Source organism: Stenella coeruleoalba (genome assembly GCF_951394435.1).
Source record: "Stenella coeruleoalba genome assembly, chromosome: 21".
In the NCBI taxonomy this organism is placed as follows: domain Eukaryota; kingdom Metazoa; phylum Chordata; class Mammalia; order Artiodactyla; family Delphinidae; genus Stenella; species Stenella coeruleoalba.
The window spans coordinates 30,050,506-30,077,046 of NC_137167.1; the positions used below are offsets into that span (position 1 = coordinate 30,050,506).

Below are 26,541 nucleotides of genomic sequence, written 5' to 3' on the forward strand. Positions count from 1 at the left end.
GGCATTTGAAAACCAAACATAAGTTTGATAACTCCTTGAGAATTGGGTTCTCCCATCTGACATCAGAGAAGGCAGTTCTCAAATACAAACTCACGTAACACAATTATTTTCTCTGCTAGCTTAGACGGGGCACAACGCAGGGTCTGAACTGTTTTCTGAATCCCTCACCCTCAGTGTCTCACTTTTACCTAGTTAATAAAATGTGAAATACATGTTTCAACTGAGGATGAATGAATAACTTTTTAGGCTCAATGCCTACAGACAATCCCACCAAGTTTTCATAACTGCTCATCCAGTGCCCCACATCAATCAGAATGCTAGGATGCTAAATTCCTTAGAATTGGAATCTTCACGTAATAAGAGCATTCAGAAGGATATATTTTTTCAGCCTCTGTTCTCAAAACTGCTACTGATGTTAAATGATCTAGATCATTATGTGACACCATACTTAAAACTCAACTCAAAATCGATGAAAGATTTGAAGATAAGACCTGAAATTGTAAAACTCCTAGAAGAACACAAAAGATATATGCTCCTTGACATAGTTCCCAATCAATGGAAAAAGGGATAAGGATACAATAGTATGTATATTCTGTGGAAATCTATTCAGCCATAAAAAATGTTGAAATCTTGTTATTTTCCAGAACATGGATAGAACTTATTGTTATGATGCTAAAGAAGAAAGTCAGAGGCTGAAGGTGAATACCAAAGGACTTCACTCATGCGTAGGCTAGTAAGAACAAACAAAAAGGAAATAAACCAACAAATTGGTGAACAAGCCAAATGACAAAAACAAACATATAGATTCACAGAACAGAGCAGTGGATACCAGGGAGGAAATGTCAGGGCCAAGGCACAATGGTAAAAGTGGTCAAACGTGTAGTGACAGTGGGAGAGGAAAATTTTGGTGGTGAGCCTGTGTTAAGGTTTACAAAATTTGAAATGTAATGCTGTACAAATGAAACATCTAATATTGACACCCACTGTTAATGCAATTTAAAAAATAAAATTATAAAAATAAAGACACTTTGGGACTTCCCTGGTTGCGCAGTGGTTAAGAATCCACCTACCAGTGCAGGGGACATGGGTTTGAGCCCTGGCCTGGGAAGATCCCACATGCTGCAGAGCAAGTAAGCCTGTGAGCCACAACTACTGAGCCTGCGCTCTAGAGCCCACGAGCCACAACTACTGAAGCCCATGTGCCACAACTACTGAAACCTGCATGCCTAGAGCTGGTGTTCCGCAACAAGAGAAGCCACCGCAATGAGAAGCCCTCGCACCTCAATGAAGAGTAGCCCCCGCTCGCCGCAGCTAGAGAAAAGCCCGCGTGCAGCAACGAAGATCCAACACAGCCAAAAGTAAATAAATAAATTAAACAAACAAAAAAAAGACACCTTACCCTATTGCCAGGCCAAATCACTACATATCTTCACTATGGACTTCTTGTTCTGAGGGATATGCCGAACACAAATTTAAAGCAAACTATCCTAAGGTCCAGCTGTGCTCCTCCTCTCTGTCAGGCGAGTATCAGGGAGGTGGGTGGAGGAATGCAGCTTTGAAGTGGGCTGAGGACCGTCAAGGGGGAATTTCCTCTCCTAGCTGACCTGATACTGCTCCAAGGTCGCATGACCTTGTTAAGGGTTGCTTAACCAATCAACATCGTCGGTCACCTTTGGTCTGACCACGTGTGAAGACATGTTAAGAGAAAGAAATAATTCGTGATTTCACTCATGTGTGGAACACAAAACACTAACAAACACAAAGAAAATAAGTAAAAACAACTTTAAGGAAGAAAAAACTTGACACGATAACAAATACAAAGATACACAGACCCGAGTAGTGGAAATCAGAGGAGAAGCCACGGGCAGAGGCAAAAAGGACAAAATGGGGCAGCTAGATGGTGACAGAGGAAAACTGCATTTTTGGTGCTGAGAAGGTGTATGGTACACAGAAACTGAAATGTATTGCTGTGTACATAAAACTCACTAAAATTGTAATGGAATGATACCTAAGTTAAAAAAAAATTTTAATTAAATTAAAAAGAAATTAAAGAATCGATACTCAACTGCCTAAAGCCACATCACTACGTAATTTTATTCTTGTCCTGTTTCCTTGAGGGACTAGCTGAACACCAAATTTAAATCACACAACATGAACCTCAGCTGGATACCTCTTCTCTCAGTAGATGCTCAGAATGGTGGGTGCTGGACACTCTCCACCTGAGGAGATGCAGCTTCGTGGGTGGCTGAGGAAGGAATTTCCCTTTCATGCTGACTTTATACTACTCTAAGGTCACAAGATCTTGATGAGGCTTATTTTTAACCAATCAACATTATATGTCACCTTGTATTTATCAGTGTCTTGAAGACACATTTAGAAAAGAGAAATATCTTATGAATTCACTTATATGTGGAACACTAAACACAAATACAAAAAGCAAATAAGTAAAAAAAGATTAAAGAGGAAAACAAATGACACAAAAACAAACACATATATTCACAGAACAGAGCAGTGGCTATCAGAGGGTAGGATCAGGGGGGTGGCCAATGAGTAACATGGGTCCACAGGATGGCAACAAAAAAACTCAAGTTTTTGGTGCTAAGCAATTTAATGGTATACTGGGGTTGAAATATATTTCTGTGCACATAAAACTTATCTAACATTTTGACCGAATGATACCCTACAAAAATAATTAAATTAAAAGATTAAAGCGTCTGCGCCCCGTTGCTTAAACCACATCAGTACATATTTTGTCTGCTGTCGGATTTCTCTGACAGAGAAGCTGAGCGCCACATTTAAATCAAACAACCTGAATCTTAGCTGTGTGCCTCTTACCTGTCAGTAGATGCTCAGAATGGTGGGTGCTGGATACTCTGTGCACCTTTGAAGGGGGCTGAGGACAGGTCAGTGGGGGAATTTCACTTTCACAATGCCTTTGATTCTGCTCCCAGGTCACATGACCTTGATGAGGTTTTTCTTAACCAATCAAGGTTACGTATCACCTTCACTCTAATAATGTCTTGAAGACACATTTAGAAAAGACAAATACCTTACGACTTCACTCATATGTGGAACACTGTATACAAAGAAAAAGCAAATAAGTAAAAAAATTTAAAGAAGAAAGCAAATGACACAAAAACAAACACATATATTCATACAACAGAGTAGAGGATATCAGAGGGTAGCAGCAGGGGGATGGCCAATGAGTAAGATGGGTCTACAGGCAAAAGAAAAAAACTAAGTTTTTGGTGCTGATCAGTTTTATGGCATACTGGAGTTGAAATATATTTTTATACATATAAAACATGTAATATCATAACCCAATGATACCGTATAAAAATAAATAATTACATTAAAAATTAAATTATCCATGACTCATTGCATAAAGCCACATCTACACATATTTTGTCTACAGTCCTGTTTCTCTAGGGGATACACTGAACACCAAATAAAATCAAACAACATGAAATCCAGCTGGTACAGGAGTTGAAATATATTTTCATACACAAAAAACTTATCTAATATTATAACCAAAAAATACCTCATTAAAAAAGTCTACTGCGCAATAAATTGAAAAGAAATTAAAGAATCCGTATCCTTTGCCCATAGCCACATCATTATTTTTACCACTGCCCTGTTACCTGAGGAACAAGATGAACACCAAATATACAGCAAATCAACCTGAAATCCAGCTGGGTACTTCCTGTTGGTAGATCATCAGAAATATGTGTGCTGGACAAACCCCCCCAGACACAGTGTGGGTTCCAAGGTGCCTGAGGAAGGGTCCATGGGAGAAGGGTCCTTTTCTTGCTTGCTGTTATACTACTCCAGGTCACGTGACCCTGTTAAGACATTTGTAGCCAAGGAAAGATATCTATCCCTTTTTTTCTTACCTTGTCTCTAAGGAAGGTTTATACATTGTGATTTTTTTGTTATCATGCATTTTAAAACTAGAGGGACGCCTGTACACACTTTTAAGAATAATCATGATCTGAAAGAAAATTAAACATTTTTGCATATGCTTATTTTTTCTGAGAATCACAATTTTTACTGTGGTAAAACACGCATGGCATAAAATTTACTGTTTAATCACAGTGAGGTGTCAAGTCCTACGGCATCAAGTGCACTCATGTTATCTTGCAGCCACCAGCACCATCCATGTCCTGATAAAAAATAGACGGAAAAAGAAAGACAGCATTTCCCCCCATGGAACAAATAATCATGCGATGAGAAAGCTGCATTTAATATTGTGGTACATGCAACTGAAAATCAAAGGAAACGATGCTTACTTCTTGAAAATTCGACTTTCCCATCGGACATCAGAGCAGGCCATTATCAAGTACAAATTCACTCAGGAAAAACATTTCCTCCTCTATTAAACTAGAAGCTTCACAGCTGAGCTTTAAATCTTTTCTCTTCAATGTTTCTTTCTTTTTTTTTTTTTTTTGCGGTACGCGGGCCTCTCACTGTTGTGGCCTCCCCCATTGTGGGGCACAGGCCCCGGACGCGCAGGCTCAGCGGCCATGGCTCACGGGCCCAGCTGCTCCGCGGCATGTGGGATCTTCCCGGACCAGGGCACGAACCCGTGTCCCCAGCATCGGCAGGCGGACTCTCAACCACTGCACCACCAGGGAAGCCCTCAGTGTTTCTTTTTTATCTAGTTTCTGTTAATGGAAGACAAAGAGGTTTCAGCTAAGAATGAACAAATCCATTATTTAGGCTTTCAATGCCTATAGAAAATCCCACCTTGTTTTGATAACTGCTGTTTCAGTTCCCCACATAAACCAGAATGCTGATTTACATGCCCTCTGAATTTTCATCTTCTTGTAATAAATAGTGTGAAGAGCGATGTATTGTATCAGTTTCTGTTTTCAGAATTACCCTTAAAAATAAAGAACCAAGGTCACGAACTCACACCATACACAAACCTGAACTCAAAACACATGAAATACTTGCATATAAGACCTGAAACTGTAAAAATGCTAGAAGAAAACAGCGACAGTACACTCCTTGAGATAGGTGGTCATCAATGGAAAAACAGATAAAGAGGAGGTAGTAGGTATTTAATGGAACACTATTCAGTCATAAAACACTTGACATTTGCCATTTTCCACAATATGGTGGGACCTGGAGGATATCATGCTAACAACATAAGACAGGCAGAAAAAACAAACACCTTATGACTTTACCCATACGTGGAATATAAAAAAATTACAAGAAAAAATAAAGAAAAAATTAATGATGAAACCAAAGGGCACCAAAACAAACACATAGATGCACAAGACAGAATACTGGAAACCAGAAGGGAAGTGGCAGGTGGAAGGCCCAATTTGTAAAATGCCACAAGATGGTAAAAGACAGAAACTAAGTTTTTTGTCCTGAGCAGGTGCATGGTATACAGGAGTTGAAATATATTGTTGTAAACATAAAACTTATCTAATATTATAACTGAATGATACCTCAGTAAAAAAAAAAACAATAGAAATGTAAATTTTAAAAAATTAAAGAATCTTTACCCCATTGCCTAAAGCCATATCACTACATATGTTGACCACTGTCCTATTTCTCTGGGCGATTAACTGAACACCAAATTTACTTCAAACCAACCTGAAATCCAGCCGTGCTCCTCCTATCTGTCAGTAGAATCTCAGAAAAGTGGGTGCTGGACAAACCCCACTGGTCGAGATGCAGTTTCCAAGGTGGCTGAGGAAGGGTCCATGGGGCAAGTTTTCTTTCTGAGCTGACTTTTATGCTGCTCCAAGCTCACAGGACCTTGTGAAGCCTTTCATACACAGGGAAGGAAATCTGTCACAATTGATAGACAATAGAATTGGTTGCTCATCCTCCTCACACAAGACTGTTTTTCACCCTGACTGTTCCTCAGAATCCCTTGTGGAGATTTGAAAAGTAATGATGGGTCAGTATCATCCTTGTATGTTTTCCTGTAAAGGGACTCGGGCCTGTGGTTTGGGAATTGTGCTACTTTATGCTACAAGAACACAAGTCATCCCATTGGATATCCTGGAAGAATTTCCCTTGAGATTTATGTTCAATATTGGTTTGTGTTGAAGGATAAATTCCAAGTCCTGCAGACAAAGTGGGGAGATCTGCTTTGTGAGAACATTCATTTTTTTCTTGGGGAAAAGTACATTGCACTAATTATTTTAAAAACTGGCTTACATGATGGCTGATAGTTTTAGGCATTTTATATTCCTCGAGGCTTATTCCATGAGCTTATGTGTGGGTAACGAGGCTGGGTTCCTCTTTAGTGAGACTGCTGGGTGCATAATTCAGGAATCAGCTCAATAAGATAGAGAGTACGATCCTGGAAGGAACTCTTCATCCACTTAGCTCAATTCAGAGGTTTTGGGAGAAAATAACAAAAGAGATTTCTGAGGTCTGGGAGGGCAGAGATGCCTGTCTCTTTAGCCCCCGGTGGTTTTCCATCTGCAGAAATATGTTGAGGGGCCTCCAAAAGTGTAGGACTAGATAGATGTCTTTGAGACTTCCTCATGACCTTGCCTGACCTGGTTGATGACATTCTGGGAAACCTGGCCAGTGGAGCTGAAGATCAGAGCTGTGTCACTACCAGGGCCTGAAAGGGTAGATGGGGTTGAGGGATGTTGAAATGAGTGGAGCTGAGTTGTGTGGAAAGAGCTGTGGAGAAAGAGGACACTCAGAGAGTGGGGCTGAGTCTCCGCCCACTTTCCAGGAGTGCAGATCTGAATCTCTGTTTACAGGGGCACAAAGAAAACCAGACACCAACACTTGGCTCCTTTAGCCACAGACTTTATTGTTTGAATATTTGCAACTATTATTCTATACACAAATTTTAATTTCTTCCAAACTCTACATTCTATATTGCTAGATCACTTCACTCTCCATTTTATGCTACATTTTCATGAAGAGGTATTTCCACAAATCACAATTTGCCTGAACGTGTGTTAAAGGATTCTTTAAGAGGCTCCCCTCCCACTCAGAGGGTCAGTTTTTTCTGATACAAGATCTAGCTGTAGTTCCACTTTGAGTTTTAGGATTGCTACATCCTCAGTGTGAGAATTTAATGTTGACTAAGAATTAAGTGATCACTGAAGACTTCCCTTCCTTAACGACACGGAGGATGTGTTGTACAGTCTGAGCACACATGTTCCAGAGAGGTTGTTCTATGAAGAAAGAATTTCTCATGACTTTACATTGATTCACTTCTTCAGGATGAATTATTTATAAGTGTGCTTTGGTGTTGCTCAACATACTTGGGTATTTCTCAAGAGTTTACATCTTCGTTCTTGTTTTAGTGTTTATTTCTTGGAGGAGTTTCTTGTGCACATCAAGCCTGGTGATCAGCTGAATGTTTGTTAACAGTCATTACAGTCTTAGTGGTTCTCCACCTGGAGTTGGCTCGTGTTGAAGAACAATCACCAAAAAAGAACTAGGGGTTGGTTATCCTCTGCTCAAGTCTCTAGGGCAGGGGTCCCCAACACCTGGTCCACAGCCTGTCAGGTACGCGGCCGCACAGCAGGAGGTAGCACGAGAGAGAGCCAAGCTTCATCTGCTGCTCCACATCACTTGCATTACCGCCTGGACCATTCCCCATGCCACCCCACACACCCCCGGCCCGTGGAAAAATTGTCTTCTACAAAACCAGTCCCTGGTGCCAAAAATATTGGGGACCACTGCTCTAGGGTCTTTAGAGTGGGGAGCTGTTGCTAAAAACACCTATATTGTATTTATAGAGTGAGTTCTACGAAGTTACCTAAAATTAGGCCAATGATTAAAGGCTTTGCCACAGAGAGAGGGCACGCACATATGGATTCACATCCACAGGTGATGCCTGTCTGGACTAAGGAGTGTGGTGCCTGAACGAGTGTCCATATTGATTACAGACAGAGTTTCTTTACTGGGTGTGAACCTTGGTATGGTTAAATGCTAAAGCTATGCTGGTGTTCCATCCACATTCCTCACATGTATGACGCCATGTCGTCTCAGGTCAGGACGTCTACTGAGGGCCCTCCTGACTTTCTCTCCAGTGCTGGGTTCCCTCATGTCGTCTCAGGGAAGAGCCACGACTGAAGCATTTCCCACACCACTGACATTCATAGGGCCTCTCTCCAGTGTGGGTTCTCTCATGTCTTCTCAGGTTTGCATGCTGACTGAAGGCATTCCCACACCGCTGACATTCATAGGGTTTCTCTCCTGTGTGGGTCCTCATGTGCCGAGTCAGTTCAGAAGTTTGAGTGAAGGCCTTCCCACACAGAAGACATACATGTGGTTTCTCTCCAGTGTGGATTTTGTTGTGTGTGCGAAGTCCAGAACGTTGATTAAAGGTTTTCCCACACAGATGACATTCATAGGGCTTCTCTCTGGGATGGATTTTCTCATGTTTTCTAAGGTAAGAGATTTGACTGAAAGTTTTCTTACATAGACAGCATTCATATAGCTTCTCTCCTGTGTGAGTTTTCTCATGTCGTTTCACGAGGGAACTTTGATTGAAGACTTTTCCACACACATGACATTTATATTGTTTCTCTTCAGTGTGAATCATCTTGTGTTGCCTGAGCCTAAAGCCAGTACTAAAGGCTTTCCCACATAGAGGACATTCAAACGATTTAGCTCTAGTGTGAATGTGATCCTGTCCATCAAGGAATGACCCTTGACTAAGTGATTTTCCATGCTGTTTGCTGACATTACTTTTCCTTCTTAAGGGAATTGGTGAATGTTGAGGTGAAGATCTAGGAGTAAATTCATCACTCAAATCAGTCCATCCAACAGGATCCCCTTGTGTGTGAGAAACCTGCTTTGGGAAAGAGATATGAGGCTGTTACTGGTTTGCCCACATCTATGCAGACACTCATTCCTCTACATTTACACCCTATAGCATCAGTCAGTTGTAGTCTCCTGTTAAAATGTTTCCAGTGTCAGTTGCATACACATGTTGTGTTACTCCCTTGCAGGCACAAACGTTCTCTTTTATAGTTTCCCAACCCAGATATCAGATTAATTTTGAAGACTTCAGTCTGTTGTAAAGACTATGAGATGAGCAACGTTTGTGCAACTGTCTTTTTTTCTTAGGTCTCATGTTGTCGTTTTGAGCTCATATTAATTTCTTAACTGATTTCAGCCTATCCAAAACTATTCCCAGAAAGGGCTCAATCTCCACTTAATTACATACCAGCAATTGTGCTCAATTGCCAACTTATCTCACTGCCAGGTCCTTCATTTAGATGACTGTTGTTCTACCCATGAAACTTACCATTGGCATGGTGGCAAATATGTGCTTCCTGTCGACACTTTGCGTGAATATCATTTCTCGTCTAAGCGGACTTTCACCATCTAAAGAAATGGAAAAAATATAGATTTTAGAATGGCATTAGGGAAACAGAAATGTAAACAAACACCAACGTCCATGTGAGTATCTTTCAAAAGTTGGCACTTAGTTGGAGAAACAATGTATAATAAAGAAATACTCAAGGTAGTAGAAATACTTTAAAAGTCATTGTCTATTAGAGAAAAACAGGATTAAAATATAAAAATGTAATGTGGTGGAGAGACATTGGGTCAGCAAATGATGGAAAACACATTAAATGGGGCGATCAGGACAAGAATCACTATGTGAAAGTTTAACTGCAGTGAGTCCACAAGCACCCTTTTCCCTAAAGAATAGAAAATGGCAGGAAGTAATATGAATTTTCATTGCTAGATGCAAAGAGTGATAACAACATGAAGAATTTCAGCCCAGTGTCCTCACTTCCAGTTTAGAACATATCGCTCACTTCATAAAACTTTCATTTGGTGTTTCCAAGGACTTAACACACTGACTGAAACTCTTTTTCAGTGAAGCACAGGCCCCTGATTCTTACCTGGACTCTGGCCTTGGAGGCATCCTGTTGCTTCACTCCACAGCTCTTTTCCTTGTTCGAGCTGGGAAATCACATCTGATTTGCTGATCTGATACCCTGTTTGATTTGAAAAAGAAAAAAAAGTGTTGGATTTTGAGTCTGGGCTAATTACCCTTTGCTGTGCTCAAGTCCAGGGTAAGGGAACGAGGAAAATAAAGAGATAATTGAAGGTCAGTGCAGGCAACAACATCTTCAACAGACAGAACAGTGAAGGTCCTTCAGCAGACCAGGAGGAAATCCAGAGCAGCAGCAAACACAGTGAGGCCCTCTGGCGGCTGATGCCTGTGCACAAGTTCAAAGAGAGATTACAGAATCCTCAGTGTTTTCCAAATGGGAAAGATTAAAAGACTCTACAGTGGGCTGAATATTACTTTCAAACAGGAGCCAGTAAGGATACGCCTTACAGGAATCATCAAAATTATGTCATATACACGACTCTGGTCTCAAGCTTTCATGGAATGACTAGAACAGAAGAATCATTTTTAAAATATTTGATCCATTTACTTATGCATTAAAATATCCATTGAATCCCCAGTTCTGTTCTGAGTGTAAACACTGAGTAGCCACAGAGATATGAAATGTGGCCAAGATTACTTTCCAGTGCAGTAATGAAAAGTGCCGTGAAAAGTAACATCTTCGTTTTAAGTAGTTATGAGGACTATCAAAGAAGCAGGAAGGACTTGGGAGTGGGACACGGGGAAGCTGATCTAAATGCTTGTTCGGTGAGTGAATGAATGCAGTGAACACACGTGCACGTACATCCGTGTTGACAGACTCACCTACGGAGACCAGGTGGGTGATATTTTCCAGCATCACGTTTCTGAACAGGGTTTTCTGGGATGTGTCCAGCAGGGCCCACTCTTCCTGGGTGAAGTTGATCGCTACATCTTCAAACGTCACTGATTCCTATAACATCGGGGATGTTCTGGTTTAGACAGAGCAGTCCCTACCACTGTCCAGGGTGGGAGGGTTGAGATGAGGAGGTGATGGGGTCTGGGTGGATAAAGGATCACGCTCTGTGTGGGGTTCCCCTCGGTTCTCTGCCAGCGCTGAGCTGGTGTCTGCCTTTCAGGTACATTCACAGAAACCTACACACTCTGACATCATGAAGCTTTATTTCACAGAAATATCACTTGAAGTGTGTTATAATAAGACATAGACATTTTTTTAATAACCTGGGAATTAGGACTTCCAGATAGGTGATCATAAAATATTCACTTGCAAATTCATAACTCAATTTCTGTTCCCTAATAATTTCAAGGAACTCTACAGACTCATGACAAGACAAACAATAACCATGATGGGCTACTTTGAAAACATGACTTTTGTCTTAAGTTATTTCCCTAGGGGAACCTTTCATTCCCCAAATATGAACTGCTTTGATAACTTGTTATGAGCTTTAAAACATCCAAAGTATTTTTCTATTAAGTGGTTCCTGTCTAGCAAACCTACAAGAAATACATTATTCTATCAATCAAGACCTACCTACGAAGGAATGCCTAGCATTCCTCAGAAGTGAACAAGATTCATACAGAACTAGGTACGAGGAGGTGTTTCCTCTTAACGCTACAGGACACAGGTGTTCATAACAAACTCTGAGGTCAGATGGTTCAGAAGCATAAGCCGGGGACTCAGGTAGCTGGAGTGAAGGACAGACCTAGCCTGACCATCGCTGTGACGGGAGGACTCCCACTCTCTACATTCTCAGGGACTTAGACCTTAGTTATTACGGTTTCTCTTGTAATCTAATCTTGTCTCCATGCTGAAGGATGAAAGAAGCCTAGTTATTGGTTTTGTTTTCTCCAGTTTTTAAAAAATCTATAAAAGAACCTAATTTTATTCTACCTACTCTAGTCTTTCTCCTTTCTTTTTAGAACAATTAAGAAAATACTCCTCCCTACATATTCCTTCCAGTTACCAAATATGAATAAACGGTTACTTACTAACACGTATATAAAATGTGTGATTTGGGGGAAGAATGCTAATGACAGTTTGGTGACTTTTTCAGAAATCTTCAGTAGTGCATATATACTGAATAATTGTGAAAGGTTTCAAATGGAGAAAAAGTAAAATGATTCCCCTTTAGTTCTAAACCTGTGCTCTGCTCTTGTCAACACTGAACAGCCTCACACCACGTGGTGTAACACTGGATTCGTTACATCACAGGCTGTAACCTCTGACTCTCCAGGGACTGGAAGGTCTGCTCCTTCCTCAGCTCTGCTACCTGCCGTCACCAACTCCTAAGCCTAGCACATCCAAAAACGGTCAACAAGTTGATCTTTGTTTGCCAATCAGGACAAGGGTTGAACAAGTTAAAAGAAGTTTTCTTATCTCTTCTGTAAATACATATGATTCATGCCGGCTCTCATAAGTTTAATTAAAGAACGAGATTAGTTTCTGATTAGTCCTGACCCATGATAACTATCCCAGACACCTAGAGCAAAGTAATTTGAGCTCAGATGACTGAACACTGCCTGACTACACTTAGAACATACAAGCCAGTTTGAAAAACTCATCCATCTAATGGCACTCGGGGTGTAGCTTCAGGAGAAGGAGGCGTCGCTACTCACCAGAGGCTCCATTGTCAACAACTCAGTCGCCAGGAGTCTTGGGATTTCACTCACAGCCAATCCAAGCACTGAGCACGCAAATCTGAGGATGGAGAAGAAGCCATGAGACTCGTCCTGCGCACAACTTCCAGACCCACCTGAAATGGAGCCCCAAACTGTCACCTGGGCATGACCCCCAGCCCCTCAAACCAAAATAATTGATGCACTCTAAGAATCTTCGATGCAGGGTAACATGGTAGAAGGCTACAGACGTGGATGCTAATAAAGAAGGTCAAACTACAGACCTCTTACAAAGAAGCCATGATAAGCCTTGAGTTTTGTGTGTTCAGCAGCCTAGGGCAACCAGAATGATTCAATGTCCTCCTTAATTTAAACTCTCGGGAATCGTGACTCATGCCACATGTAGACTGTGGTTTCCTCCTGTAGGGAAACACTCTGCAACTCCTCAGATCATTCTCTTGCCTCATGCACCCACAGATAAACTACATATTATGACCAAGTAACTCATTTACCCAGGACAATTCACTAGGCCTTAGGGACCCCCAGGAAATACTGTGTAGGATTTGGATTAGCCAGAGAACATGGGAGTGTTCAAGGAGGGAAGGAAGATCTAGGAAAACTAATTCAGACTTGGCCGTGGATTATGTTTGGTTTTGACATCAAGGCAAATTCAGAGTGAAATGGACTGTTATTTTTTACTCTCAGGTTATTTACTCTACAGATAGATAGGAATATGTAAGTCCCTATCTGTTATGCAAGAAATCCCCAGGCATGTGCAACAGGGCATCCCTCTAAGCAGAACCAATATACCTAGGAAAGCCCTGTGCAACTCCAGCTCTCAAGTAATAAGAATCAAAGGTTAATATTTATGAATTTTTTTAATAATTACAATAAATACCTCAAGAGATTTATTTTATCTTGAGATACTTATTTTAAAATATCTATTTCAAGACATGTAATAAATAAATGAAGAAAATCGCTTGACGAAACCCATGAAAGGAAATTAATCCAGAAAGGCAGGAAATGAAGTGTTTACAACAACAAAAAATAACACACAAGATACAGATCAACGTGCCAATAGAACTTTGCAAGGTGAAGGAAGTGCTCTGTGTCTGCATTGTACAATACAGTCACTGCCACACACGTGTGGTTATGGAATACTTGAAATTTACATAACACTACAGAAGTAGTGAAATACAGCTATTTAATTTTATTAATTTAAATTTTATAGCCACATGTGGCTGGTAATGACTGTATTGTTGGGACCAAAAAACATCAAAAAAAAGACACAAATAGTCAAATCTAGAATTATGAGAGTGATAAAATAAATCTTGGCACAATAAAATTTAAAGACCATAAGAAGCTGCTTTGATAGGACAAAAGTCTAAAGACAGATACGACTTAGACGATTTTAAGGGAATGAAGCCACCTCACAACTCACTGTTTGGAGAATTTACCAGAACCCAAAATCAGAGGAGCTAGTGAAGCTAAAATAGATTCAGAGGCAAGTTCTGCTGCAAGCAGCCAATTCTTCTTCCTCCACCATCCCAAACTGCTCCTGTTCTGTTTCTTTTTCTGGGGACAAATGTCTCCTCTGTTTGACTTTCCTTTTACCGGAATCCTAATCTGGCTACATTCCAGGGACACACCCTAACTAGACTCTACTAGGGCTTCAGTCTGTGAGCCACACACCCTGTTCAATTGGATTGGATTTTCCAGACTGATATAAAATTATAACCCTCACACACAGTTGCAGAGCAAAGATGAAAGGACATTGTAAAAGGATATTAGGAAAATCCATTTATCCTTTTTCATCCATAAATACTTTTGAGTGCATTCTATGTATGGGGAAACATTCTGTGTCTTGGAAGTAAAGCAGGACATCAGACATAACGGAATTCTATGTACATGAAGCTGGAGTTCCCTGGAGGAAACATGTACTTACAAATAAAATGAAAGATGAGAAAATATGAAAAGCTGAAATGTAGATAATGAGGTGACAATATAAGTTATATTAGTGGGATGGAGAACTTGACTCTTAAAGCACTGGCTACGTAGAACTTTCAAGAACATGTTAATAATTTATTAATTGTCCAAAGAAAATGGGAAGATAATTTTATACTTTATTTCTTGGTTAATGGAGAAATCAATAAAAAATGTCCCTACATAGTAAAATATAGTAAATAATTTTACTTCCAGGCCATTCACAGTTGATTTATACATTTTGTAACAGGGAAGAACAAACTCTGACTCCATGTTGGATCTGTTTCTTTCACTTTAACCTTTGCTCTCTATTGCTTTTGTTACTATCTGTCTGTAGCTACAAGCATACATAATAGCCTGCCTCTGGGAACCCCGTCCCTCTGCCTGAATGATAAACTAAAGTGCCTTTGTTCAGCTCACAGGGAGAAATTCTGACCCTGTCCACCTGTGAATGGCTGCAAGAAAAGAAGAAATTAACACACCCCCTCCCCAGGCTGGCCAAACCAGATGTTTTGCAAGACTTATGGCCTTTCTTACTTTACTTCCTCACCTTCTCCCCCTCTGTGTTCTATAAAAGAAACTAGCATCCAGACCCTGATAAGATGGTACTCTAGGACCCTGGTCTGCTATCTTCTTGGATGCCGGCTAAAGTCGCTATTCCTTTCCTCAACACCTCATCTCCAATTTATTGGCCTGTCACGTGGCGAGCAGAGTGAGCTTGGACTCAGTAACAAATTTGGCTCAGCCAGCCAAGAGCCTTGCTGATCATGGCTAGCCGGCCCCGGTCAGCAATTTTGAGACAAGGCCCCAGCAGCTTCTGGGGCTATTTCTCCTGAGGATCTTCCCTTCAAAATTCCCTGAAGTGGCACCGGCCACCCCAGCACTTGGCAGTTGGAGCAAGGAATCAACAAACTTCTGCGAGACTCGCTCTTTGCAGGGTATGTAGCTCTGGTACTACTGTGAACAAATTCCCCCCTCAATTTGTTTTGCATTTGGTTGGGCTGCCCTGTTGGAGAGGGGAATTGTTCTTGGACTCTACCTGATTTGGGAACCTGTTCATTTGCCTGCATCGATGTTGGAATTTGTTTGCGTCTTGTGTGTTTTGGTGTTATCAAACTTATAAAAAAATGGGAAATATTCCATGTATCCCAAAGGAGAGCCCTTTGGGGCGTATATTAGATAAATGGGCAAAACATAGCCATGAGCCTATGACTAAGAAAGAGGTGATATACTATTGTAATGGGGTGTGGACCCAATATATGCTAGGCTCAGAGGAGCGATGGCTCCTGAATGGCCCACTCAATTACTGTACGATCTCGCAATTAGAAGCGTTTTGCAAAAGACCGGGGAAAGAGACGAGATTCCATATGCAGAAGCATTTATGCTATTGCATCAGGAGGAAAGGAGTCAGAGGGTTGCACCCTTATAGTGCAGCGGTCGGAAGGAAACCCAAGGGCAGACCTAGACAAAAGAGCTTTAACAAAATTCAGGAGATAAAACAAAAACCAAATGAGGATCCATCGGAGTTTCTAGAAAAGATTTATCAAGGTTATAGGCACTACACAGATACAGACCCTGAGGACGTAAGGGGCCTTCATTGGACAAAGCGCCCCATATATAAGAAAATTACAGAAGTTAGATGGTGTATGTGGAATGAGCCCTTCTCAATGAGTAGATGTTGCTTTTAAAGTATTCAACAACAGGGAATGAGGACAGAAGCAAGAAGATGCAAACTGAAAGGCAGCTTTTCTGGCAGCAGCATTGAATTCCTGGAAGGCGAGTAACCTAAAGGATGGTAAGCAACCATTGGGGAAGGAAAAATGTGCTTACTTCAAGGAGGAAGGGCATTGGAAAAAAGATTGCCCGAGACTAAAGAATAAGAAGAATAATAAAAAGGAGACAGGAGCCTCTCATATGGTGGAAAGAGAGGAACACTCTGATAATGAATGAAGAGGCCGGGGGACTCCCTTGGACTTGAGGCATCCGATTCTAATTTCCCCACTGGAGGCCCGGGTAACTTTGACAGGTGGGGAACAAGTTGATTGACTTTCTAGTAGATACGGGTGCCACATGCTCTGTGGTAAATACTAAGGTTGCACAGAAAACATCTCAGTCTATCGTGGTCATGGGAGTTGTTTGTTCTTACAACCTCTGGAATGCCAACTAGGGGAACTCACATTGAAACATAGCTTCTTATATATGCCAGAGTGGCCAATCCCCCTTTGGGGATGAGATCTCCTTTGCAAAGTGGATGCTGGGACACCTAATCTAAAATAATATACTGAGACAAGAAGCCCCAAAGGGAATTTAGCCAATTCTGAAAAAGTTTTTGAAAGCAGGACTGATTAAACCTGGCAGGTCCCCATATAACATCCCTATCCTCCCAGTCAAAAGGCCAAACTCGGGCTTCCCTGGTGGCGCAGTGGTTGAGAGTCCGCCTGCCGATGCAGGGGACACGGGTTCGTGCCCCGGTCCGGGAGGATCCCACATGCCGCGGAGTGGCTGGGCCCGTGAGCCATGGTCGCTGAGCCTGCGCGTCCGGAGCCTGTGCTCCACAACGGGAGAGGCCACAACAGCGAGAGGCCCGCGTACCGCAAAAAAAAAAAAAAAAAAAAAAAGGCCAAACTCAGCAGAGTATTGCTTTGTCCAAGATTTGAGGTCTATTAATGAAATAGTCCAAGACACACCCTGTGGTACCTAGTCCATACACTCTGCTCACAACTATTCCGGGAGAATACGGCTGGTTCTCAGTCCCAGACTTAAGAGATGCCTTTTTCTGCATTCTTATTGCGGAAGAATCACAGCAGCTAAAAGTAAAACATTCCAACATAGGTAAATGGGTACGTCAGCCCTTCCATATCGTTGAGGTAGCCACCCAATTCTTTGAAAAAAAGAAAAAAAACTGTCCTTGTTTTACACATCTAGTCTTTACAGGACCAGAGGTGCGGCTCCAGAAATAATCCAAAGCCCACCAATCCTTTCGCCACTCCCCAAACCTTCCTTACTTATCTTAGAAAGTCATCCCAGGAGAAACTTGCCTGTATCTTTGAGATGCAAATGGCCTATCTGGTCTTGTCAGGAACCCTTATCTCTGCCATCCTTTTAAAAGAGGGCAAGGCGTAAATAGAAATCCTAAGTGTCTTTTCTGTAAACATTAGTAAAAAGATTTAGCCGTCTAGACAAGCGAGCTTGATTTGTTCCATCTGCCAGAAACCCAATTTTAATCCAATCTCTTTTGTAAACAGATGGGTTTTACGTTGCTGTACCTGACTCAGGGCTGAAATTTTGAAATGAGAGCTATGAGGTCTGTTTGTGTGTTTGTATGTGTCTATGTGTGTTGTAGATGTATGGTATCACCAAAATTAATTCGTAGAAGAACTCTACTTAATTGACTAAAAAAGAAAAACAAAACTAAGTACTTATATACTCAGGAATACAAAACTGGCCAGGATGAATTTTGGGCTCATGTAACCTAGAAAATATTCAGCATCAAACTGATATCTGGTATTGAAGGTGGCTTAAGCTTGTTGATCTAATCAATATAGACCTGTCTTTAGAGTCATCATTATTGAGTATAATACTTTCACTGCACCTAGTGTTCCTGGTGAATTTCAGGTTCTTTCTTTGTCATGAAAGAATTTGGAGATGAAGTGATAGGTAAGAATCAGATTTATTTAGAGAGAAACACGCTCCACAGAGTGTGGGCCACCGAAGGCAAGAGACTTCGAAATAGGGCATGGTTAGTTCTTTTGTTGTTGGGGTTTTTTTTGTTTTGTTTTGTTTTGCTTATTTTATTTTTGGCTGCATTGGGATTCTCCCGGACCAGGGCTAGAACCCATGTTCCCTGCAATGGCAGGCGGATTCTTAACCACAGCACCACCAGGGAAGCCCCACAATAAAAGATTTTAAAGGCAAATACATAACAGATCACTTAAAAGGTAAGGAACTTAAAACCTGTTACCAAAGGCAGTTTAACATTTTAAGAAAACTTGTCCTTTTAACAGAAAGAAAGGCCAAATTCAGGTTTTGCACCAGCTTACATTTAAAATTCATTTACTCAATTAAATTTATTCTAAACCTAGTCAATCCTGACCACGCACAAAACTCTTTTCTCAGGGTTCACTTTCCACAAAACTTCCATCACTTTCTGTATCCACCCCTTTATTTTTTCCTTCCAAAACCATCCAGACTTACTTTCTTTTCCCTTCATAAAATGCAATTCCATTCCTCATACCTTCTTTACTAAAAACACACACCTTACTTTCCTTAAAAGTTTTTTTTCACATCGAGTTACTTTCCTCGTTGACAAATTTTAACAGATAGAATGAGGTCTTATTTCACCTCTAGTAAACCTAGGTACAACAGAAATATTATACTTAACATTGATGACTCGAAAGACATGTCTATATTAATTACACCAACAAGCTTACGCCAACTTCAATGCCAGATATTAATTTAGTATTGAATATTTTCCAGATGACATAAACCTGAAATTCATTCTGGCCAGATCACATTTCTGAGTATTTATATAAGCTACAAGCACTTAATTTCCTTTAAGCCAATTAAATAGAGCTCTTTTATGAATTAATTTTGGCAGTACCATGCACCTACAACACGCATAGATGCACACGAACACACAGACAGAGACTGCATAGGTCCCATTTCAAAATTTCAGCTCTGTCAGGTACAACGTAAAACCCGTCCGTGACAAGGGGTTGGATTCAAACTGGACTTCTGGCAGATGGAACGAATCAACGTCACCTGTCTAGATGGCTAAACCCTTCTTACTAATGTTTACAGAAGACACTTAGGATTTCTAAGTGTCCTTTATCCTTCACAAGTCAAGTTCTAAATTGCTTTACTCTCTTTGAAATTTGCATTTTATTTAAAAAAAATTTTTGTCTGCGTTGGGTCTTTGTTGCTGTTCGAGGGCTTTCTCTAGTTACGGTGAGCGGGGGCTACTCTTCGTTGCGGTGCGCGAGCTTCTCATTGCGGTGGCTTCTCTTGTTGCGGAGCACGGGCTCTAGGCACGTGGGCTTCAGTAGTTGCAGTCTCAGTAGTTGTGATGCATGGGCTTAGTGGCTCCAGGGCATGTGGGATCTTCCCGGAACAGGGATCGAACCCGTGTCCCCTGCATTGGCAGGCAGATTCTTAACCACTGTGCTACCAGGAAAGTCTGAAATTGCATTTTAAAAGGATGATGGAGATAAGGGTTCCTGGAGAAGACCAGGTAGGGCTGGAGTATTAAAGGGAGATTGGCATGGTACCAAAAGCCTGTATTTAATGAATTTTGAGATTAGGGGTTGGAGGCCTTGTTGAGCCTCTGGTTTTATAGGGTACTGGCACCTGGAAGGGAAGTTACTAGTTTCCTTTAAGGTGATTTTTATAGGAGTGACAAACTTTGCCTTCTCTGGGATTCCCTGATCCCAGACCTGCGAAGCTATAAGTTTTTTAATTTGCGGGGGGAATATTTGGGGTTGGGCTGTCCATGTCTTCTGTAATACGTAGTCCAGCCAAAAACATTCCTTGGCTTTGGTTTTCAGAGACTAAGTGTTGACCACAGGCTGACAGAAAATCCCTTCCCAATAATGAGCTGGGGCATTCAGGCGTGACAAGAAACTTGGGAGTTACAAGAATTTTTCCCCAGGTGCAAGTTAGAGGGGTTTTAGTTTTGGCTTTCCTTCGACCCCAACAATAGAGCAGATTACAGGGGCAAGGGACCCAGCGTGAGAAGTCAGGACAGAGTAAGTAGCTCCTGTGTCCACTAGAAATTGGACAAGCTTACCTGCCATGTCAACGGTCACCCGCGTTTCCTCCCGTGTGATGACGACGGTAAGGCCAACTGGCCCGAGGCAGGGGAACACAATCAGACCGAAACTTTCCGGACCACCCAGTTCCAGGAACTGACCTGGGGACTTTCCACCCGGCCCAGCCTGCCCGCCTTTCGAGGGGCGGGACTAACGGTCCCAAGACTGATGCAACCGTCACCGGATATTGCCAGGATACCCGAAGAGACCACCAAATAAGGAATACCCCGCGCCCTCCCAGATTCACCACACCCCTTTCCCGTCTTCCCCTATAAAATCTTGCCCAACCCTCGCCCGGGTGCGACTTCTCTGGCCCCTTTCTCTCGGACCGCGCCCGGGAGCAGCTCCCTAATAAAGCTCACTTGAAGCTTTCCTTTGTTTCTCGCGGTGCCGTTTGTTGAGATCCGACCTTACAATGACTGTGTTCTCGGGGGCCTTGGGGGGTCCCAGGTCCTGTCAGTCAGCCACTGCCGTGACTGACATGGAGGAATTTCCTTACTCCCTTCGGAGCTGGGGGCAGTCCCTCTTCCAGTGGCCCATCTTCTTGCAGAGTGGGCATGGCATTTGGGGTTTAGGCTGGGGCCTGTTTCCTGAGCATTCCTGGTTCCAGTGTTTGGGACTCCCACAGCTGAACAGGCTCCCTTCCCTGGCGGAGGTCTTCTGGGAGTACTTTTGGGGTGACCAGGAGGTGGGTTAGGTCTTGTCAACACAGCTGCCCAAAGCCTGGCTTGCCGTCGTTCCTTCCTTAAGTCACACTGTTCCTTCTTTCCCACCTCAGCCTGGTCTCTGTTGTTAAAGACACTGAAAGCTTGTCAATAAGGTTAAGAGGGGTTTGGGGGTCCATGGTAAGCTTCAGAAGATTCCGACGGATGTCGGGGGCTGATTGGCTGATGAAGTGGGTTGCACATACAATGTGTCCCTCGAAAGTATTTGGGTCTTCTGTCTGGGGCTCCTTTTCTTCCAGGGGTGCCACTAGAGAGGGCTTTTGTGTAGCTCGAATGGGTCCCAACTGGCAAGGTTCCGCAACCTAGGACTTACATAGCTCTGGGTTTTCTCTTAGGGCCATAAAAGCCTGTACATAAGGAATTCTGTCCATTTCCCCTGTCTTTTGCAAAAGACGTCTAACTGTAGGATGGCATTATAGTTGAGGCTTCCGTTTTCTGGCCAGGCCTCATCGTCCTTAAGTTTATACATTACCAAAGAAAATGAGCTTTTTTTTTTTTTAAGGAATTTTGCCTTTTTTCTTTTTTTTTTCAAATTTTATTTATTTATTTGTTTATTTATGGCCGTGTTGGCTCCTCGTTTCTGTGCGAGGGCTTTCTCTAGTTGTGGCAAGCGGGGGCCACTCTTCATCGCAGTGCGCGGGCCTCTCACTATCGTGGCCTCTCTTGTTGCGGAGCGCACGCTCCAGACGCGCAGCCTCAGTAATTGTGGCTCACGGGGCTAGTTGCTCTGCGGCATGTGGGAACTTCCCAGACCCGTACTCGAACCCGTGTCCCCTGCATCGGCAGGCAGATTCTCAACCACTGCGCCACCAGGGAAGCCCGAGCTTTTTCATTTTAGAGAATCTAGAGAAAACTTGTCCCAGTGACTCCAACTGCACCCGAGGGGTGAGTCCTCGGGGATGGTGGAGGTGTTCCCCGTCGTTCCCTCGGGGAGAGAATGCTCCTGTACCAGAGAGGAGCGCTAGCGCTAGGAGGTCCCATGGGGGCTCTCTAGTCCTAATGACTTTATCCACAGTGGGGGCCAGCTACTCCCGCAAGTGGCAGTCCTGTTGGCCGCAGCGTCCTGGGGCCCGTGTCCTATCCTGGCATCCGCAGTACCCAGGATGAGTGCCCTTCCCGAGGTTTCTCTATAGATTCTATAGATTAATCCCTGTGTTCTGGTATATGTTCCCCCGGACATCCTCGTGGTTCTAAGACCTATTTAATCAAGACCCAGGCTTTTTCTCTAAAAAGGTGGTAAGTTTCAGAGAGCAGGCACTGGCCAGTAAGGGGGATGGTTTCTGAAAAAGGAAAAAGCCCTCTCTTTTCCCTTCCCTTTCGTGGGCGGCACCCCTGGGGCCTCGGTGCCACGCTTCCCCCGCCTTCGCACACGTGCTCTGGCCAGCGGGCAGTGGGGCTGGGCGCAGGGGCGGATCTGCAGCTGAGGCTGCAGGGGGGACGGAGGCCCCGCGACCCTGAAAGGACACTCCCAATCACTCGACCCGGGGAGGCAAGCACGGTAAAGGCGGGTCAGGGCCCGGGCACGTATCCCCGGGGCGGGGCCGGGTGCAAGGCCCACCCAGCTTGAGCCGCCTGTCCCGCCCTAACAGGGCGGGGTGCCGTCAGGGTGGACCCTGGAGGGGGCGGGCCAAACACCAGGAGGCTGGCGGAGAAGGGACGGACCCACTGCCCTAAAATCCCAACAAGGCGGCGAGGGACCCTCCCCCTCCTGAAACCCCGGGAACCGCCCACCGTGGAGGGAGCACCCCAAAGGGATCGCATCTGCAGTAACCAGGGGCACGAACTCTAAGTAAGGCTGTAGTCCATCTTTTTGCACAACTAGTGAATTAAATGGTGCATAAGGCCAACCCAGAGGGCAAAGATCCTATGGTTAGGGTCCTTAGCTGTCTGCGAGGATAGCTGGAAGCCTTCCCCGGTATGCCCTGCGCACATGTAACAGCGGCAAGGTTGGACAATGCCTGGCAGATTTTTCCCCCCGTTTCCGGCAAAGCTACGAGATAAGAGTGGCAAGTAAGAGCGAGGTAGGGATGCAGAGTTGAGACAAGGATAGTTAGGCATAGGTGGACCAATAAGCCTATGAGGGTAGCCTCGGGGAGGCGGCGATGTTATGCTTGTACTGAGCCCACCTTTCTGCTGCAATAGCTCTGCAAATGAGACAGACTGAAGAAAGAGAGGGAGGGAGAGAGGGAGATGGCCGCAAGTAAGGCCGCGCTTCTCAGGCCCAAGAGAGGCCAGAGGCTACGTCCAAAAAGGCAACAGAGAGTAAGAAAGCAAAAGAGAGAGAGTGGGAGAGTAATGGTGAGTAGCGCCTCTCAAGCGCAAGAGCGGCGAGAGGCCGAGGCTCATCGTATTCGTCTGACTGGCTTCGCCGATAGCTCAAGGTGAAGTTAAGGTTCTCTCTTCGCCGCGGAAGAATTCGGAGACGAAATGATAGGTAAGAATCAGATTTATTTAGAGAGAAACACATTCCACATCCAGACAGATTGTAGGCCATCTCGGAAGGCAAGAGATTTCGAAACATCGTGCGGTTAGTTTTAATGGGCTGGTCATTTCATAGGCTAATGAGCGGGAGGATTATTCCAACTATTTTGGGGGAGGGGCGGGGATTCCCAGGAATTGGGCCACCACCCACTTTTTTTTTTTTTTGCGGTACGCGGGCCTATCACTGCTGTGGCCTCTCCCTTTGCGGAGCACAGGCTCCGGACGCGCAGGCTCAGTGGCCATGGCTCACGGGCCCAGTCGCTCCGCGGCATGTGGGATCTTCCCGGACCGGGGCACGAACCCGTGTCCCCTGCATCGGCAGGCGGACTCTCAACCACTGCGCCACCAGGGAAGCCCTATCCTGTCTATTTTTATAAAATTGTCTCTTACAGTACCCAGTGTGTAACCAGGCCTCCAACAAAATTGATGATGGCTGAACATCTTGAGGAAATAGATCACATTTATGACTCTCATAGAATAATTGTAATAGTGTGATTCTACGTATGGGAAGAAGCAATAGGGAAAACACTTCCTGGTTCATAACAGGCTAGTGAGACAGAGAATCCAGAAAATCTTCAATTATCAACAGGGCCTAATCGGGAAATTAGCACCTGGAGTGGCATATCAACAAGAATTTTCGCCTGATCTGGGATGAGCCTCCCAGCTCTGTGGGACAATATCTGGTCGTGAAATGTCTCCCAAATATTGGTCTAATTCTGGACCAAGGGGAGGATCTGAGAAATGGAATATTTCCTGCCGTATCAGTGAAGAAAGGATGTCACAAGCAGCAACTGCAGCCCTCCAACCTGAGCTGCTGAGCCCCGAGGGAACTCCGGAAGGAAACAGAATACCTGCCATCTGGCCACCATCAGACAGCAGCCACTGCCCTATGGTGAGCCTTGAGGAAACTCAGGATGTGAAAACATAGAATACTGGCCCCAGATAGCTGAGGTGCATATCAAAGGAATGATTTCAGCGAGCCCAGACTCTTGCATCTTCCCATATATAGAAAAGCCCTAAATTCCTTAACTTGGGATGGCGATTTCCTTACAGCTGGAGAAGGGTGGGTCAATCTACATCTTTCTATAGCTATAAGCATACATATTGACCTGCACCGGGGAAACCTGCCCCTCTGCCTGAATATTAAACAAACTGCCTTTGTTCAACTCACACATTCTGACCCTGCCCACCTGTGAACGGCTGCAAGAAAGGAAATTAACACACCCCCTCCCGGAGGCTGGCCAAACCAGATGTTTTGCAAGACTTATGGCCTTTTCTTACTTTACTTCCTCACCTCCTCCCCTTCCAGACCCCGATAAGATGGTACTCTAGGACACTAGTCCGCCATCTTCCCAGATGCCTGGCTTTCCTGATAAAGTTGCTATTCTTTGCCTCAGCACCTCGTCTCCGATTTATTGGCCTGTCATGCGGCAAGCAGAGCGAGCTTGGACTCGGTAACTATCTGAGTGGAAACCTTATGGTTGTCCAGATGGCTCCTTAAGCTTAAAATTCCTGGTTCCCAAGAGGAAATAATTGAACTGGGGGCACAATAAGTATTTCATTGTATCTGAGGACATTGCAGTGATGTCTCAGAAAAATGCCTGGCAATCCTATGATTGAATTGCTTGTCAATTCTGTCTCCCATTCACATTAAAGAGTATTTCAAACTTTCCCCATTGCTATTCATTCTCCATGGACTCGCATTTTTTCCCCACATTTATCAGGTTGTATATAAACTCTTTCACAAAGGAAATAGATATTTTTGTATTATTTTCTCAATATAAAAGTAATTTATTCATAGTAGAAATCTGTAGAAACCTATAAAGAATGAAATTTTATATTTAAAAATCACCCATAATCCTACTACCCAGCAATGATAACTGTTAACATTTTAGTCTAGAGAAATAGATAATTTTGGATGTATATACATTCTACCACTAGATTTAGAGTATTCCTGTACTGTCATTCATTATTTATGCCATCTCCCTCATAACAGGAAAGGAATTGCCTTTAATCTCAACTTGGTAATTTATTTCTACATTTGTATTCAGTTCCTATTATCTCCTGCCACATCATGAATTTTATGTTATCCTTTTTTTTTTTTTTTTTTTTTTTTTTTTGCGGTACGCGGGCCTCTCACCGCGGTGGCCTCTCCCGTTGCGGAGCAGAGGCTTCGGACGCGCAGGCTCAGCGGCCATGGCTCACGGGCCCAGCCGCTCCGCGGCACGTGGGATCCTCCCAGACCGGGGCACGAACCCGCATCCCCTGCACCGACAGGCGGACTCCCAACCACTGCGCCACCAGGGAAGCCCCTTGGCCTTGTGTTTCTGATCCCTCCTGCTGCTAGGCCTTGCTTCCAGGGAACACTTTTTCATTGTGTAACCAGCACTCTGACTCAGACTGCCTCTGCGAAGTCCAGGATCTGTATCTGTCGTTCCCTTGAGGGAATCTGTACTCTTATCTACCCTCTTTGTAGGTTGAGTACTATTTTCAGTATTATAATTGTTAGTATCACTAGGATGATAATGATCTTTGTTACTGGTGACATTCATGATTATTTTTATTCATATATCTGTTGCCCTTATGTATTGTGTTTTGGTTGTATTTATACAACAATGAATAGAGTCTCTCTACTCACCAAGGGTGTCTGATTTTCTGAAGATGCCTGTGAGGGGTCCCCAACACAAATACTCATATACTGCAGCTCCCAGCTCGTGATATTCCCGACTGAACCTTCGGCTTGAAGATGCTCCTGAGATACTCCTCGTTCCCCTTCTGAGGCAGGGGCTCTCCCAGGCTGGAATGTGAGAACCAAGGATGATGTACTGGGCCCTCCTGAGACTCTGCAAAAAGTCACAAGTCCCTGCAAAGCCCAGCAATTGTTTGTAGCCCGCTGGAATCGCCATCCGAGGACATCTTTGGACATATTGAGAAACCACTGAATTTTCTCCTTCAACTCAGGGACCCAGAAACAGCTCTTAATGACACAGAAGGCCAGCGAGTGAACGGTGGGCATGAGACTCCTGCTATTTCTCTCAGATGCCCCCAAGGACACAAGAACCAGTCCGGAAAGGCTGCA

At 43.6% G+C, this 26,541-nt stretch overlaps 1 protein-coding gene across 3 annotated transcripts; it reads right to left on the reverse strand.

The window, feature by feature from the left end:
* Positions 1-6,786: 6,786 nt before the first annotated feature.
* On the reverse strand, positions 6,787-26,184 carry LOC307179692 (uncharacterized protein). 3 transcript variants are annotated; one of them, XM_079909241.1, is made up of 6 exons: positions 26,101-26,184; positions 12,467-12,548; positions 10,676-10,802; positions 9,858-9,953; positions 9,251-9,330; positions 6,787-8,794 (listed from the first exon to the last, which is right to left on the reverse strand). In XM_079909241.1, the coding sequence occupies exons 2-6, from the start codon at positions 12,476-12,478 to the stop codon at positions 7,997-7,999; spliced, it is 1,113 nt and encodes a 370-aa protein (XP_079765367.1). In that variant the 5' UTR covers positions 12,479-12,548; positions 26,101-26,184; the 3' UTR covers positions 6,787-7,996. The 3 variants fall into 3 exon arrangements, with proteins under 3 accessions (XP_079765367.1, XP_079765368.1, XP_079765366.1); XM_079909242.1 differs by lacking the exon at positions 26,101-26,184 and adding an exon at positions 20,235-20,372 and having other exon boundaries at positions 6,787-8,791; XM_079909240.1 differs by lacking the exon at positions 26,101-26,184 and adding an exon at positions 20,235-20,372.
* Positions 26,185-26,541: the final 357 nt, after the last annotated feature.

Coding starts and splice junctions, on each gene's coding strand:
- LOC307179692 (XM_079909241.1), bottom strand. Junction 9,954..10,675: donor CACCCACCTGGTCTCCGTAG/GTGAGTCTGTCA, acceptor CAAATCAAACAG/GGTATCAGATCAGCAAATCA. Junction 9,331..9,857: donor CCTCCAAGGCCAGAGTCCAG/GTAAGAATCAGG, acceptor CCATTTCTTTAG/ATGGTGAAAGTCCGCTTAGA.